The following is a 17,196-nucleotide window of genomic DNA, read 5'->3' on the forward strand; positions in this document are numbered from 1 at the left end:
TGTAGAGAAAATTTTTTTCTACTATTTTGGATTTGTAGTTTGTTAAATCATAGATATAGAACCCACGGATATAGAGGGAAGACTATATTAGAAAACAAGTGATCTAAGTCTCTTCCTCAAGAAATTATATAATAAACACCAAACTGAACCCAAGGGGACTATAAGGAAAACAATAAATCAAAAGAACAAAATAATGAAAAACAAATGTATGAGGCCCAAGACAATTGAATTGAATATTTCTAGTTTGTGGTAGATGGTGCTAGGACAACTGGATTGTGTGGAAAAGGATGAATTTGGATCCCTACTTCACACCATGCACAAAAATTGACTCCAAGTGTATCATAGACCTAAGTGTGAGAGTTAAAACCATAAACCTCTTGGGAGAAAACACAAGAGTAAATCTCTGTGATCTTTGGTAAGAGAGTAATTTCATAGATCCAACACTAATAGCACCAGCTATTAAATATAAAAGAGAAGACTGCTACGTTGGACTTCATCAAAGTGAAAAACTTTTTCTGCTTTAAATGACACCATCAATAAAGTGAAAAGACAAACCACAAACTGGGATAAAATACTTGTGAACCTTACATCTAATAGGGGACTTGTATCCAGAATACAAAAAGCACTCTAGGCCGGGCGCGGTGGCTCACGCCTGTAATCCTAGCACTCTGGGAGGCCGAGGTGGGTGGATCGTTTGAGCTCATGAGTTCGAGACCAGCCTGAGCAAGAGCGAGACCCCATCTCTACTAAAAATAGAAAGAAATTATATGGACAGCTAAAAAATATATATATATAGAAAAAAAAATTAGCCGGGCATGGTGGTGTATGCCTGTAGTCCCAGCTACTCGGGAGGCTGAGACAGTAGGATCGCTTGAGCTCAGGAGTTTGAGGTTGCTGTGAGCTAGGCTGACGCCACGGCACTCACTCTAGCCTGGGCAACAGAGTGAGACTCTGTCTCAAAAAAAAAAAAAAAAAAAAAAGCACTCTGACAACTCAGTAATCAAAAGACATCTGAATAGACATTTTTCAAAAGACTATATATGATGGATAGCTAATAAACACATGAAAAGATGCTCACCATTATTAGTCAGTAGGGAAATCAAAATCAAAATCATAATGAGATACCACATTATTTCATAACGATGGCTCTAATAAAAAAAGACATACAATAACAAGTGTTGGAAAGAATGTAGAGAAATTGAAACTGTCATACATTCCTAATGGGAAATTAAAATGGTATAGCTGTTATGGAAAACATTTTGGCAGTTCCATAAATTGTTAAACATAGTTACCCTAAGATGAATCAATTCTACTCATAACTATCTAACCAACAAAATTAAAACATATGTTCATATAAAAAATTGTATTTGAATATTCATAGCAGCATTATTCATAATAGTTAATAATTGAAAACAACCCCAAACAACTGATGAACAGATAATAAGATGTGGATTATTCATACAATGTAATATTATTAGCAATAAAATGAAGTACTGATACATGCTATGACATGGATGAACCTCAAAAACATTCTAAGTAAAAGAAATCATTCACAAAAGACTACATATTGTATGATTCCATTTATATGAGATGTTCAGAATAGAGAAAGCTGTAGAGGTAGAGTAGATTACTAGTTGCCTAGTTGGAGGGGACAACTAATGAGTGGGGGTGGAAGAAGGGCTGGTGAGTGACTGCTAATGGATACAAGTTCTTTTGCAGATCCTGGAAATGTTCTAAAATTAGATTATACTGATGGTTGCACAACTCTGAAAATATATTAAAACCATTGAATTGTACACTTTAAATGGATCAACTTAATGGTATGTAAAATATATCTCAATTGAGCTGTAAAGAAAAAAATCAATGTACAACAGAGAAAACTGAAAAAGTTTGATGTTTGTTCTTTGGAAAATATTGATCATAACTAGTAAGAAATATCACAAAAAAGAGACTAGGCAAAAACATACATATCTGAAAGGAAAAGATGACACCATATAGGCATTAAAAGAATACTATGACAAATTTATGCTAATAAATTTGACAATCTAATCATTTTGATGACCCAGAGATAGTTCTAGAAAAATATCAAAACTGATAAGGAAATGAAATCAATTTCGCTTTCCACATTTTTAACATTTGTTGAAATCTTTATACCATTTTTGTATTTTTATATAATCCTTTCTTTGGGATCTCAATAAGGAAAGGGGGATGTTTTCAATCCATCATTATGAAAGGTGTACAGACATTTGTGTAGAAAGGAAAGTGTCAAGAGAACAGCAGATAATTAGTGAGAAATATTAACACTTCTAATCTAATTAGAAGAAAATATCTCTTTGTGTCTTTTAAAAGAGAAGGTAGAATAAAAGCATAATCTCACTTATATGGAAACTAAAATGTTATACTAATAAAAACAGGGAGTAGAATAGTGGTCACTGGGGACTGGGAGGTGGAGGAGATGGGGAGATGTTGGTCAAAGGTTCAAAGATTCAGTTTTGCTGGGTGAGTAATTGGGAAATCTCATGTACAGCATGGTGGGGATAATGATTAATGCTGCAATGTATACTTTCACCACACACACACACACACACACACACAAACACAGTTATAACTATGTGAATGATGAGTATGTTAATTAATCGATAATTGTAATCATTTTATAGTGTATATGTGTATCAAAACATCACATTCTACACCATAAATATGTATATACAATTTTTATTTGTCAAATATGCCTCAATAAATCTGTGAAGAAAGCATTTGTTTATGGATAAGCAGTGTGGCTTTTTAAAAAAAATCTTTGCATTGCATTTATTTTGTATAGCAAACTCAATGTATTATAGTAATCCAAAGATCAGAAAACACTGCATTAACACTAGGTAGAAGAAGGATTTTTATTAAATGTCTTTCAATTTAAGTATGTCTCTGTAAAAGAATTAATACCCAGGGGCTGGGGAGAGGGAGGACTGAATAGGGCAGAGGATTTTTAGGGATGTGAAACTACTCTGTATGATACTATCATGATGGAAACATGTCATTATACATTTATCCAAACCCATAAAATGTACAACACCAACAGTTACCCCTGATGTAAACTACAAAATTTGGAGTGATAATGATGTGTCAATGTAGGTTCATCAACTATAACAAATGTACCACTCTGGTGGGGGATATTGATAGTTGGGGAGACTATGCCTGTGAGTGGGCCAGGGATACATAGGAAATTTCTGTACCTTCTGCTCAATATTGCTATGAACATAAAAAACTGCCCTAAAAAATAAATGCTGTTTTTTTTTAAAAGGAATTAATATAATCCAGTGGCAGTGGGGCCTAATCATAAAAAATTACAGAATATATAGTTAATGATATGGTTCCAGGCTTTGATAATATAGTTATGCACATAACTACACTAATTTTTAAATTTCTTCCCGCATAGTGAGAGGCAATAACAACATCAGCAATGTTATGCCCATTGAATACTGTTAGCTGGTCTAATTTCCATAGGTAAAATTACTCAACCTATGAAAACAAGACAACCAATTTTTGTTTGCACCCTCATCGCAATATGTGTAATAAAATTTGGTTGGTATGACAATGCATCTGTGGAAATTGACAACTTGGTAACTGCAGTGTGAAAGCTATTTCATTTTTTTATCTTTAAAGAATTACTGGAATGTTAAATTAAATTTTATTCCTGTAGGCTGCATCAAACACATAGAAACCAGGTGTCTAAGTTCCCATATCAGTATTTGAGTTGCTGGTTTCCGAATGTGGAATTATAAAGCTGTACTCACGGACTATTTTGCCTAATAATTACAGTTGACAATTACTATGGTGTTATAAAAATAATTTAACGGGCCATCAACTAACAGGTGGCTTTTAGCATTTAACCTAAAGAATTTGCTTCAAATGTTGAACATTGTCCCGGATGATATTGTGCTAAAAAGTTAAAACAAATTAAGCCTAGATAAGAAAATTAAATAACCTTACCCCATTCTCCAAAAATTCAGTGGATAATTATTAGCATCCATGAGGATATTCAGCCAGCCACATCAGATCTATCTATCTACCAGATCCTGATGAGTAACCATGGGTAAGACATTTAACCAACCTTAAGTTTCCTATCTGTGAAATGAGGAATATAATATCTAAATTAGAGGTCTGCCTTGAGAATTATATATCTCTAAAACACACACACACACATACATACATGTTAGAGAATATTATGTGTTGATAATAAGTTTTTAACCAGAATTAAATATGGATCTGAATTAAACTTATTTTTAATAAAGTCAATTTTTTTATCTTTTCCTTAGCGTATTCTTCGCAGCATAGAAGAGTGTCTTAGAGCAATCCTACTAGCAGGGTAAATTTGAGAAATTACTTACCTCTTTCCTCTACAAAACGGGTATTTTTTACATTTCTTATAATGCTGTAGTGAGAATTAAACGAGTTGTTAACATGCCAGGTGCTCATGGCACATAGCATGCATTCAACAAATGTTAGCAATATTAGCTTTTATTGTATTATTTTTCCACTCCGTGTTTTGTCAAGTGAGCAAATGCAGAGACACTGACATGTACTTGTTTCATTCCCAAAGAATGTATTTTGTCACATGAATCCTCTTTGCTGGTCACTGGGAAGACACATTGTTTTCTCAATGGAACCCACCTTCATGTGGCCACTAAATAATTACAAGTGTTGCTACAGGCTATTTATATGAGACTACATATTGAATATTAAAACTGAATAAATTATGCAAAATATCTGGTTAATTCCACTGCCTGTAGAAAGTAAAATCTTGTACTAGGTAAGTGTATTTCTCTAACACAATTCCTCAAGATGGTTCTGTTTACTTAATTCCACCAAAGGCGTAATATTTAAAATAAACAGAATAAGTACAGATGTTTAATGTTTACATGATAGTTTATGTAAAGTCAAAGAATATCACTTCCTCTTCTCTCCTTACCACCACCCCCTTTATGTCACCCCCTTTATATCACCCTTTATATCACCAACTTTACCAGTCTCTAGGGAACACTTGGACACCCCCACACCCCCACAGCTAGGTTAGGTCCCCACCTAACTCCTCTAACACTCTCTGTTTACTTCCCATCTTACTCAACCTATTCATTTATTTGTTTTCTTCACTAGATTGTTGAGGATAAGGACTGTGTCTCTTCAATACTGCATGTACGTTGCATACTGTCATGTTTGGCACATAACTGACTCTTAATAAAGAGCAGTTAGGGAATAATTGAAGATATTTTCTAAAGTGGGTGATGACTGTGATTCAAATATTTCTGAATGAGAATATATTCAGCCATTTATTTTCTCTGTGATTCATTTACCCCTGTTTGTTCCATGATCACAGACAGTTCTGGAGACCCAGAATGCAAGTTAATGACGCACAACACTGGATACCAAACAGTTCACTCACTGGGCTATGCAATCTGTAGTGGTGGTGGGTAAGGGACTTGAGAAGCTTGTATGTTGCAGAGGGAGAATCGGTAGAGTTGATGTGCCCAGTTAATGTGTCGTGCTTTATTATGTAACTGTCAGATATTTACAGGAACAAAATATTCTCCATGAAGCAGCATTGGGGCCTGGAAAGATTTAGGGCTCTGGATCCTACTCTACCACTTTTCTAATGTTTTTGGACATTTGTTTTCCTGTCCATATAAGAACAGTAATACCTACTTCTGGAGTTATAATGAAATTTTGAGATACATGTCTAAATTCTTTGGTATAGAATAAGCATTAAAATACTATTATATTATTAATTGTTATGCTTTGGGATATGAATTTATATGAGAGCTCCAGTTTATTTATCCCACTTGTCTTTTGAATAAGATTGTTGCACAGAAATACCTCTGGATTCTTCAGTTCTATTCTGACAGATTCCACTTATTTCCAGTTACATTTTTTATTCTGAGGCAAAACCAAGCTGACTCAACAAATATCAGGTCAATTTGTCCTGCCTGCTCCTTTTTTATAAAGCATAACAACATTCCTACAAAATCAAGAACAAAGAAGAAATCTGCCATTTGTGTCATCTGTGTGAATGGGGAGAAAAATGCACCTCAATTCCACACACACACCGGGGCCTCTCTGATTTGCATATATGTACACAACTCTGCCCATTGATGCCATATGGATAATGAAATTAGGATATTTAAAAATCAGTGTGTTTTAAACACCATACAGATAGCAGAATTAAACAACTACTAAGAATTAAACATCTTTCTGAGGAGCTCACAATTTAATTTATATCTAAATTAAGCAGATAGACATGACACATTTTGATAAACAACAGCTGTGAACATGATCGAATGACTTTATTCCTTAGAGGAAAAGATTTCTTCGTGTAAGGAGCATTTTAGATCAATTATTACTATTGTGAATAATCATGTTTTGACATTGTTCAGTAACTATACAATTAAAGTTAATACAATACTTTAAGCTGCACTCACTGCTAATGTAATTTTTCTTCATGGTGTGATGCTTGAAGCATCAGTCTACCCTTTGTATTCTTCAATTCAATCTGTTTCCATAACAACCATTGGGGTACATTTTTAATGATTTTACTGTCTTACAAAACCAAAGCTCTTGAAAGGCATCATGTCTTTTGCTTACTTTCCCTCATTTGTTTTTTGATACTTATTCTAATAAAAATTTAGATTTCATTCATTGCCTTTAGCAGTACTTAGTAAAGGTTTTGCAATAGTGATTGGAAACAGTAATTGATATGCGATCAAATAAGAAAGAACTAAAAGGAGGGAAAAAATGATGAAGAAAATCCCTGTAAACTCTATCTGCCCTGATCTGACTTACTTTCAGAATCCATAAAGCAAAAAGACCACTGCAAAATAAACAACTGGCCCACTTGCTCAGAGATCAAAAGAAATAAGAGAGAGCCTATGGAAAATAAGTCAATAGGTCTACTGAGAAATTTAATATACTCAACCTCCTCTTTCTATTTATCTTTTATTTGTTTTACAAGAGAGGCTATATTTGTGAGGCAATACTGGTCCATTTGGTATAGGTGGATGTATGATTTCCTTTAGCATTGTAATAGACTGAGAGTAGAAGATGGGAATAATTGGAAAGAGTGAGGAGGATGTCTCTGGTAAATATTAACTGGTGAATGTGATTTCTTTGTAAGGACAGCTTTACATTTCATTGTCATATACATTGGGAAAACCATCTGCAATATCCTAGATTCTTACTGAAGGCAGAATCTTATTACAACACAATGTAATTTTTAAGGTGATTATTCTAGTTTCTAAAACTTTTACTATGTATTTTGGTCATAGAAATTGATCTTTAAGATTAGTTCTTCCATATTTCAAGGCATATGACATTTCTAATAGGCAGAAGGGATTTAATATATGAGATATTGCACTTAATAGAGCTTTATAAACAAACAAAAAAAATCTCACTTTCGCTCACTTCATGCTCTCTGCTGAAGGAACATAATAAGAACTTAATAAAATTTGTGGAATGCATAAACAGCTTGAGCAAAGAGCATGAACCGAGTGAAAGCCAGATTGTTTTTTGCATGATATCCAGGGAATGGCAGTGTTCGTTAATCATGAAGAATGGGATTCTAGAAAAAAAATCTCAAATTTAGGGGCTACTTTCTTCCATATTACACAAATACCCAATGGGCCGGTTTAGCATAAAACAAAGGAAACAATAGAATAGCCTATGAGTAACTAGAAGAACAATAAAAAAGCTGACAATCATAAGATTCCTCAATTAAAACGTAAAATCTATTTACATACCTCTAAATGTCAAAATAAAAGCACATAAATTTCATTCCTGATTTTTCATAAGTTTAATAAGTATGGAACTTTAATTTTCAACCCAACTGTTCTATTATGAAAAAAAGATTATGACAAAATTAAACATGAATATTTTTAGCTGCTTGTTTTATTAATAAATATTTATGAGACTGTGTAAGAAGGTATTTGGTTCAGTAGTTGAAAATTTGACTTATAAAACATGTATTATCAGTAAATTGTGTCTTTTTCCTTTGAGACAGAGTCTTACTCTGTTGCCTGGGCTGAAGTGCCATGGCATCAGCCTACCTCACAGCAACCTCAAACTCCTGGGGTCAAGCAATCCTTCTGCCTCAGCCTCCCAAGTAGCTGGTACTATAGGTATGTGCCACCATGCCCAGCTAATTTTTCCTATAGATGTTTAGCTGTCCAGCTAATTTCTTTCTATTTTTGGTAGAGACGGGGTCTTACTCTTGCTCAGGCTGATCTCAAGCTCCTGAGCTCAAATGATCCTCCCACCTCGGCCTCCCAGAATGCTAGGATTACAGGTGTGAGCCACTGTGGCCATCCTAAATTATGTCTTATTTCTAGAGATAGTTTATAGCAAATTGGAAAAATCTTAGGATTTGAAATTGGACAGAACCCATGTTCATCAATGTTCCCTTCTTGCTTGCTACTGGGGTAGTTACTAATATTTGACCTTTTTGAGTTATTTTCACTTGCATCATGCAAACAACAGTATCAATTTCTCATAAGGGGTGTGGTGTATAAATAACCTAGAAACTAGGACACCTGGATCTTTATGATTTGGAGGGAATTACCAAAACTCTTAACAATCCCTCTATTTCTTTACCTATTTGGCTAGTTAAATCAAATCTGCATTGTGTATACTTCAGTAGGTTTGTGAGTCAGAAAGAAATAATGGAAATAAAGACTGCTTTGAAGTTTTATATATATGTCTGATTACAAATTTTTATTTGAGTTTCATGTATATGTATTACGTTCTCTTCCTAGAGGGCTTTCTTATCTACTTCTCCTCTTTAGTCTTTTCTAGAGCAGCAAGGATCTCCTCCTGGACCATTATACAGAAGGATAGAAAACGTGCTCTGAGCTGATGAAGATATGCTTGGAAGTGGCAAGTTATCTCTACCAAACACATGGAGTGACATTTTTCTTCTTCTCTACCTAACTATAGTTTATTTATAACCTAAAAAAAAAATCATCATTGATTATAGGAGAGTAATTTTCTCTGGAGTCACTAAAATGACATTTTTTAATCTGCCTGTTTTGACTTCCATAGATTTTTTCCACTCTAATCCTCATAAAATCTTTCGCCTTCTTATTTCTGGTTCTTATAATGTCCTTTGCTTCCATTTTAAATTTAATATTGAAACTTTGATTTGATTTAGTAAATTGCTTAAGGGTATAGTCGGTATAAGATGTCTTTGTTTTTGTTTTTAACAAGCAGAATTGTGTTACAATAAGTTTAAAAGAGAGGTTTCTCCTCCTCTGTCATACCAGGTGAGATCCTTCCCCCTCTCTTAGATTACAGTGGTAAGGGTGTTTGCTTAATAAGCATAACGTTCCAAACCCCTCAAGGTTCTCATTCATTTTGAAAGATTTTAGGCTCAATAAATATTTTCTGAATTTAAAAAGCAGGTAATGTGAATTGCCTTATAGATCAAAAAGAAAAATCTATTCTTTTCAATCAGGCCAGTTATTGAGAATGTGATGGGGAAAACAGCTATGAAACTGGCCATATGTAAATATCAGTCAATGTACAGCAGAGAATAATCTAGCAGACACATGTAATCTTGGATTATAACGAAAGATCCTGTTTGTTTTTATGCCACACCATAATGAATTATTATCTTATTTACAATCATTGTGTTTAGCCAAATGTGTACAATTCAAATAATGATTGTGTTTTTCCTCAAACATGAGAGAGACACAATAGAGTGGGCCTCTGGATTTCGACTGCTTGAACTGTTGGAATCCCAATTTCACCAGTTATTACTTAAGTCATTTTGTGTGAGTTTATAAATTTCTCTATACCTCAGTTTCTTTATCTTCTAAACCCAACCATATATCTCCATGATCACCTACTCACATTCTTTTTCTTCTCTGATAAACTTAGAGGCTGTATTTTTAAATATAATAGCAGCATGAGACCCCTGTATTCTTTTTTGGAGAGTCAAATTATCTGTATCAGACTGACTCGTGAACAAAAGTGAACCTTTATCATGTGAAGTCTCTGAAATTTCTGAGTTTATTTGTTCAGGCTTTTATCCTTAATTGTCTATACTGATTACTAAGCTATTACCTCTCCGCACTAAACCCATTCCTTCTACGTTCTACCTCAAGATGCTGGGGCTGGGAGGCTTCAAACCAGATTTCTTCTTTGCCATTAACCTCTTGGTTAAGTTCTGAAAATGCTAGTGTTAAAGGCAACTAGAAGTCAGGAGGAGAGACAAAGCCTTCTCCTTGTTTATCCTCTGTTTCTCTTAGTGTCATTCCAGCAATGCTTCTTTATGTCAGCAGTGGATGCTGGGTCCAGTTTCTAAGTTTTTTCACACTCTCTGAACTATCTTTATTGCACCGTCCCCTCCACCACCACTGAACATACAAAAACTGGGATGTGCACCCCTTCAGAAGTGTGGGTCCCAAATCCACAGGGTCCCCCCGCTCTGAGCTTCTGAGGTACCACACCAGCTGAGCAGCACTCCTCCTGCGAGGTCGGGACACAGTCCTGAGGGCCCTCTGCTCCAACCTCTTAGGTTCTAGCAACTTCAGCCCCCTCTCTTCGTTACTCTTCTGTATGGGTGGTTGTTACTTCTTGCAGCTATTAAACTTGCATACTGTTATGACATTTTAGTCTTCCAATACCAGATTAAATATTTTTTCCCATTATATTGTTCCTGCTAAAATTGCTTGATGTGGTTTCTGTTTTTCTGACCGCACCTCAAATTGTGCACTGTCCAAATATAGAAATTTGTAGCCAAAGTCCGTGCTATTGTAACACAGATCTAAAATACACAGCATTTCTTTAATGGTTGGGCAATGAGTAGCAAGAAAACCGATTTCAAAGGTGTTATAGAAAGCCATTTATCTGCTTAGTGTTCTTGCAAAACTCTTGGCAAAACTCTCCTTGAATTAACTTCAGAGGCAGACAGTGGGTCTGCTGGGCTGCAAACACTTGAAATAGATTGGAAAACAAAACATTCATAAAGTATGTTGACTATTAATGGCTACATTTGGCAAGGTATTAAAAGAGAAACATGATTAGCTAGTGTGAAAGCAGATATGTAGAGAAATAAAGGGAATACAGAAGATTTCAGGGCTTATTGAGCAAAATGGCTGGTTTCTTCTAAAGCCCAAATGGTGGGAAACAGCATTGATGAAGGCATTGAACAGCAAAGGCCCAGTAAAAATTTTCCATTGAGCAAACAGACTCAGGGAGAATAGAAGATGATTGAGAGCCAGTACCCAGTAAAATTTCTCAGTGGAATAAAGTATCTCTGGACTAAGATCAAGTAAGTTAAGGATGTGGTCCTTCCACCTATTTTTCAAGACACTACCAAAATGAGAGAAACATGGGAGAAGAGGAAGTTAAAGGCACCTAAGAAAGGACATTCCCGGCCACATAGACTGCTAGGAAGCAAATAGATTTGAACCCTACTAAGATCTCAGAGAATTATAGTACTAAAATACTATGATTCCAGAAATATGACCCTTAAATATTTAAAACTTAAAATAACTCTTGGTCCTTTAATCTTCCTCAAACAGGAAAAAAGTTTATTTATTTATTTATTTATTTAATGAAAGGGTTTTGCTCTGTCACCCAGGCTGGAGTGCAGTGGTGCAATGATAGCTCACTATAACTTCAAACTCCAGGACTCAAGCGATACTCCTGCCTCAGCCTCCTGAGTAGCTAGGACTACAGATGTATGCCACCACACCTGGCTAATTTTTTTTAAATTATTTTTTGTAGAGATGGGGGTCTCATTACGTTGCCCAGGCTGGTCTTGAACTCCTGGTCTCAAGCAATCCTCTTGCTTCTGCCTCCCAAAGAGCTGATGTTACAGGTGTGAGCCATCATGCCTGGCCTCAAACAGGCAAACAATATCTTAATGCTATACCTCCCTAAATGGGCACTTCAAATGTAGACAAGGAGAATAATGGAAAGGTTAAAACTTCTAAGAAGGGATATCCAGAAACTAGAGATAACTACAGACAAGGAAGATAGCCCAGGGAGCTGGTCAGAGCCTATTCAAGAATCCTCTCTGATCTGTAGATTGGGCAGACTTTATAATGTCTGTCAGTAGGATTTGACCTGTGTTGGCCATGTGTAACGGATTCTTTCTTTTTCCAAGCTGTTTATTGTGGTTTCTATCTTCCCATTCCTCTCTTGCATATTATGTATATGTTGGAAATGGGTTGTAAAATGCAGATAATTTGTTCATGGGTGACTCACTATTGTCATGATCATTTGACAAAGAAAATGCTTAACTAAAGATCACTGACTTGAGCTGAATCCAGTGACTGAAAGACTTTTGAGCTGTCACTCTTGAAGAGTAATAATACCTTTTCATGGGTGAATAGAGCATGACATGAATATTTGGTGACCAGAAAGGTGAATTGTGCAGAGATGGGCTAGATGCACACTAATTCCATCTCCTTTTCCTGGCCACATAGGAAAGCAACATATACAAGCCTCTATTGCAGTTCGGCTGGGACCATAAGATTAGGTTTTGGTCAATGGAAGAATGTCTATCAATTAAAGCTGCCCCATAATGATCCAGGCATGAGGTTCCACATAGTCTCTTATGTTTCCTCGGTGACCTAAGAGGCCATGTTCTCACGAAGGCAGCATCAAAAGATGGAAGGAGTCTGAATCTTTAAATCATCATTTGGCAGTGAACTTATGGAAAGAACTGGCCAACACACATTAGACCATAACACGAGAAAGGTATCTTATTTTCTATGTTAAGAAACTGAGATTTGGGGATTTTATGTGATAATGTCTAGAGGTTATCCTCACAATACAGCATCAGATTTAATTAATGGATTTAATTAAATTGATAAATTGTCTTTTTCTTTCTACAAAAACTTGAATAGGAAAAAAATACCATTAAGCAAGTGAGACAATGAAGTGTAATAGAAATAGTCTTGCTTTGAAAAGCCTGATTATTAGTAACCCTTTTATTATTTACTAGGTAAGTGACACTGGGAAAGTTAATTTCTGTGAGTCACTGTACACATCTGCAAAATGAAGCTATTATTAAGTTACTCAATTATAGGCAGAAACTCAGGACAAAAGTTTGCTTGAGGTTTTTTATGGTTTTTGATCAACAATTCTATGAAATAGTAGTTAAACACTAAAACCACTCTAATGAAAGTACAAAAGTAATTTTGTTACTTAAAAATATTTGGCTACTGCATGATACCTAACAAAGTCCAGCAGTATATATAAACATTGTGTAACACATGTTTAAGTGGTGTTAATGCATGCCAAACAGTTTTATTGCAAATGATAACTTATAAAAGATCATTTTAGAGTGAGATGAGATAATGCAGATGATAATTTCAAAAAGAATCTATTTACTAAAACTTTGAATAGCTAATAGTGTCACATACTCTCTCCATACTCTGAGCTCTCCCCCTACAATCTAAGATGATGAAATTTAAGCAGTATTCCCACTCCTATTACTTTATTTTGTCAACTTGAAACCTATTCTTTCAGATAATCTCTCTAGATATCCACTCACTAATGCTTATTTAGGGTCATTATTTCTGTGTAAATACTGTGGTCTGAATATATGTGTTTTCCCAAAATTTAGATGTTGAAATCCTAATCTCGAAGGTGATGGTATTAGGAGGGGGGCCCTTTGGGAAGTGATTAGGTCATGAGGGTGGAGATCTCATGAACGGAATTAGTTCCCTTATAGAAGAGGCCCAAGGGAGCTTGATTTCCCCTTCAACCATGTGAGGGCACAGTGAGAAGGTGCCATCTGTGAATGAGAAAAGTGGGATGTCTAGACACCAAATATGCCAGCACCTTGATCTTGAACTTCCCAGCCTCCAGAACTGTGAGAAATAAATTTCTGTTGTTTATAAGCCACCAGTTTATGGTATTTTGTTATAGCAGCCTAAACAGGCTAAGACAGTCAATGAATAAAAATTGTCAAATAAACCAAAAGTAAAAAACCTAAATGATTCTTTGCTTGTATTTAATTATATGTTCAATAGCTAATAAATAAGGCTAAAAAAATTATGTTCTTATAAAATGGTAAAACAATAATTATTAATAAAATATATCTAACATCAATTTAAAAGTTGGAGATTAAATGGAATTTTTCTTCTTTAAATCAAAATGAAGAATGCTGCAGCCAAATCTAAGCAAAGAACATTTATAACTCCCTTTGCTAATGCATTCTTTTTTCTTAATCACTGGAAAATAATGACTATGTATATTCAAGCATTTTAACTTCAAGCAGAAAACAAAACATGAAAGGGTATATTATTGATTTGGTATTCAAATTATTTTTGTAATTGTTTATTTCATAATTTGCTGTAAAAACTATAATTTTAATCCCATCACTCAGACATTTTTAGGAAAAAAATGGAAACATACAGAAGGTACTATTCTGATTATTTTTTATCCTCTTTATATAACTCTCACTTGTTTTTCCTCTACTGATTCCATTATGCCGTATAGAATTCAAGAATATAAATTTTAATTTAAATATTTATTTAAAGTCACTAACATAAGAAAAGAACAATGCCAAAAGTGACAGAAAGAAAAAGAAATAGTTGTAATTTGAATTAAATTCTAATATCATATGACATTAAGAATTTTAATGTCTACTAATTAAACTAAATCTATATGAACAATACAATACGAATGCAAATACTATTGTAAATAAGAATAACATTTACTTAAAGGGTCATCCCTCTCCCTATTTCCTTAGTGCTCTACATACAAGACATTTTGAGATAAAGTAACTTTCCACTCACCAATGTGGAGGTTTGTGAAGCATCAGCCAAATCCCCTGAGATCTCGGGTGTTCGTGTGTTGTTTGGAATTCTGTGAGGGTTACGGGCTATCGCTTCACACCAGCCCAGCATTTTCTCCTTCCTTTTATCCCTTTTCAATTTCTGAAATTCTGAAAATAATTTACATTCCCTGAAACAGGTCGCTTATTTTAGTTGTGCTTTGGAAAATATACATAATTAAAATTAAATCAACAATATAATGTAATACCAATGAAGACTTTTTTTTAATTAAAGATTATGAGGATGAAAAGAAAAATGTGCTGATTATTAATAATACCCTAGCGTAACAGCGTCACAGGACAATAGAAATAGTATAAATCTTTTCAAAGGCACTGACATCTTTTATACCCCTCTTTGTGACATTTGTAGACAATGGGCATTCCTTGCGCCAGGTTCTAAGTGTTACTTGCAGATACCAGTTTATAACAGTAAGTTCTTACCTTTAGAGCTAACAACAGAGCCAGTTCCTGATAATACCTACATATTTTAATAACAACTAAAATTTGGCATAGCTTTTCAGTTGAATATCCTACAAAAGCAGAATAAAATAGATACAGGGCAGTAATAAAAATTAGTCATTCTAACAGTGCCATGATACTCTTTCTCATAAAGTTCTGCCATCTAAAAAAGGAAAAATTTTATTGCAAGTATGATAAATTTAGTATATGACATCTATCACCAGTATAATCTACTCAAAAATAATAATAATAAAAAAAAAAAAAACCTCCTCACTATGTCATGAGTAAAAATATTCCCATAGCTCTTTCTAGCTTTCCAAAACTTTCCATTTGGGGGAATGCTTTGTCTCTGAAAAAGTCATATCAACAATGACTTTTAACATAATGGAGAAACATGGTTTCGTTTGTAAAGTTTTACAGCCTACTTTTCCACTCCACCACCCTCAGTAATTAGAAATAGTTTATTGAAGGTCTTTAGTTAAATGCATTACACTGTCAATTAAATATCAAAAATAATGTGGAGTAATTATTTTTCACAGCATCCAAAGCAATTAGCAATCTGGTGGTTTATAACATTTCAGGGATTCAAAATTGCACATTTCATAGCACAAAGAAAAGTAACATAAAGAACAGTTGCACTAACAGATTGATGAGTTATTACTCTAAATGACAAAATACTCAAGTTAAGTGCATCTGAGCAATGTAAATAGGGAAGTGATAAAAAAAATCTTTTATAAGGATAAGTCTAAGATACTCAATGGAATGGATTTCTTAATAAGATCAGCAATCTAATATGAGTGACTTATTGATTGGAGATACAGAGAAACAATAAGGGGAACTTGAAAACAACTATTTGAATAAGCAACAAATTATTAGTGCTTGTTCTTTCAAACACATTGCTTGATATTTTATGGAAAATTCTTATCTACTTAATATGAAATCTGCATATCCAGCTAATTTGCACTCCATAAAAAGTAAATATTTCCACATTCTCAGTATACATTATCATGGTTACTCATCAGCTTTTAATTGCATTTCTTGAAGTGTGCTAAGAGTAAATGAAAATGAGTATCTTCATTCAAAGGCAAGGAGTGAAATGATACATAATGACCAAAACATTGAATCAAGTATAAACAAATGTTGTACATCTAAGTCATTTACCACTTATTTTTTTCAATTTTAATTCTATAATTAAATATAACTTTAGCACTTAAATGTTCAATTCATGCATGAATAAAAAGTGTAATGGTGTGGCCCACAAAATTATGATGCCATCAGTATCCGTTCTGAGATATTTTTATAAAGGCCGACAACTTCTTATTTCCATCCAGATTCTTTTTGATATGGTGCTGGTGGTAGCTATGTCACTCCTTCTTCAGGAATCATTAATGCATACATATTTATTAAGCCCCTACTATGTTGTGTTTCTGAAGTAGGCATGGAAGAGCCATAAGATGAGAATTACTTTCGTTTTTGATATGAGTTGGGTTCAGTGCAATAATCCACTCTGGAGAATTTTAAAGGCCGAGAACCACTGGGATCTTTCTTATTTCTAATTTTTGGACTTATAAACTTATTTGATCAACTCCAAGATGACTGACTCTTCCTCTTGATCGTAGAGATCTTCCCTGAAGCTGGCTTGTATAAATCATCTTTTTGAACTATTTTGCCTAACTGTTATTGACAAGTTATCATGACAAAAGCTATTTTGGCTATACCTGCTGAAGTATTATAATAAAATGTCAACTGAATTTTAATTTTCTGGTGAGTGTAGTAGATATTATCTTAATTTTAGAATGATTAGCTAGACTAAATAATTCAAAAAGTTAAATGCATACTTTTCATATAAACAACGTGTTACTAATAATCACTGCACTGACTGCTGTTACAGGAAAGAAAAG

General features: G+C 34.3%; 1 protein-coding gene across 2 annotated transcripts in view; it reads right to left on the reverse strand.

The window, feature by feature from the left end:
• Window positions 1–14,909, reverse strand: part of MARCHF1 (membrane associated ring-CH-type finger 1) — a 275,802-nt gene extending 260,893 nt beyond the window's left edge. For both annotated transcript variants that reach the window (XM_069493428.1, XM_069493427.1), the window contains exon 1: window positions 14,799–14,909. In XM_069493428.1, coding sequence (XP_069349529.1) covers window positions 14,799–14,909 — 111 coding nt within the window. The remainder of the gene's footprint in view (window positions 1–14,798) is intronic.
• Window positions 14,910–17,196: the final 2,287 nt, after the last annotated feature.

The sequence above is a fragment of the Eulemur rufifrons genome, chromosome 18 (genome assembly GCF_041146395.1).
Source record: "Eulemur rufifrons isolate Redbay chromosome 18, OSU_ERuf_1, whole genome shotgun sequence".
NCBI classification, from domain to species: Eukaryota; Metazoa; Chordata; class Mammalia; order Primates; family Lemuridae; genus Eulemur; species Eulemur rufifrons.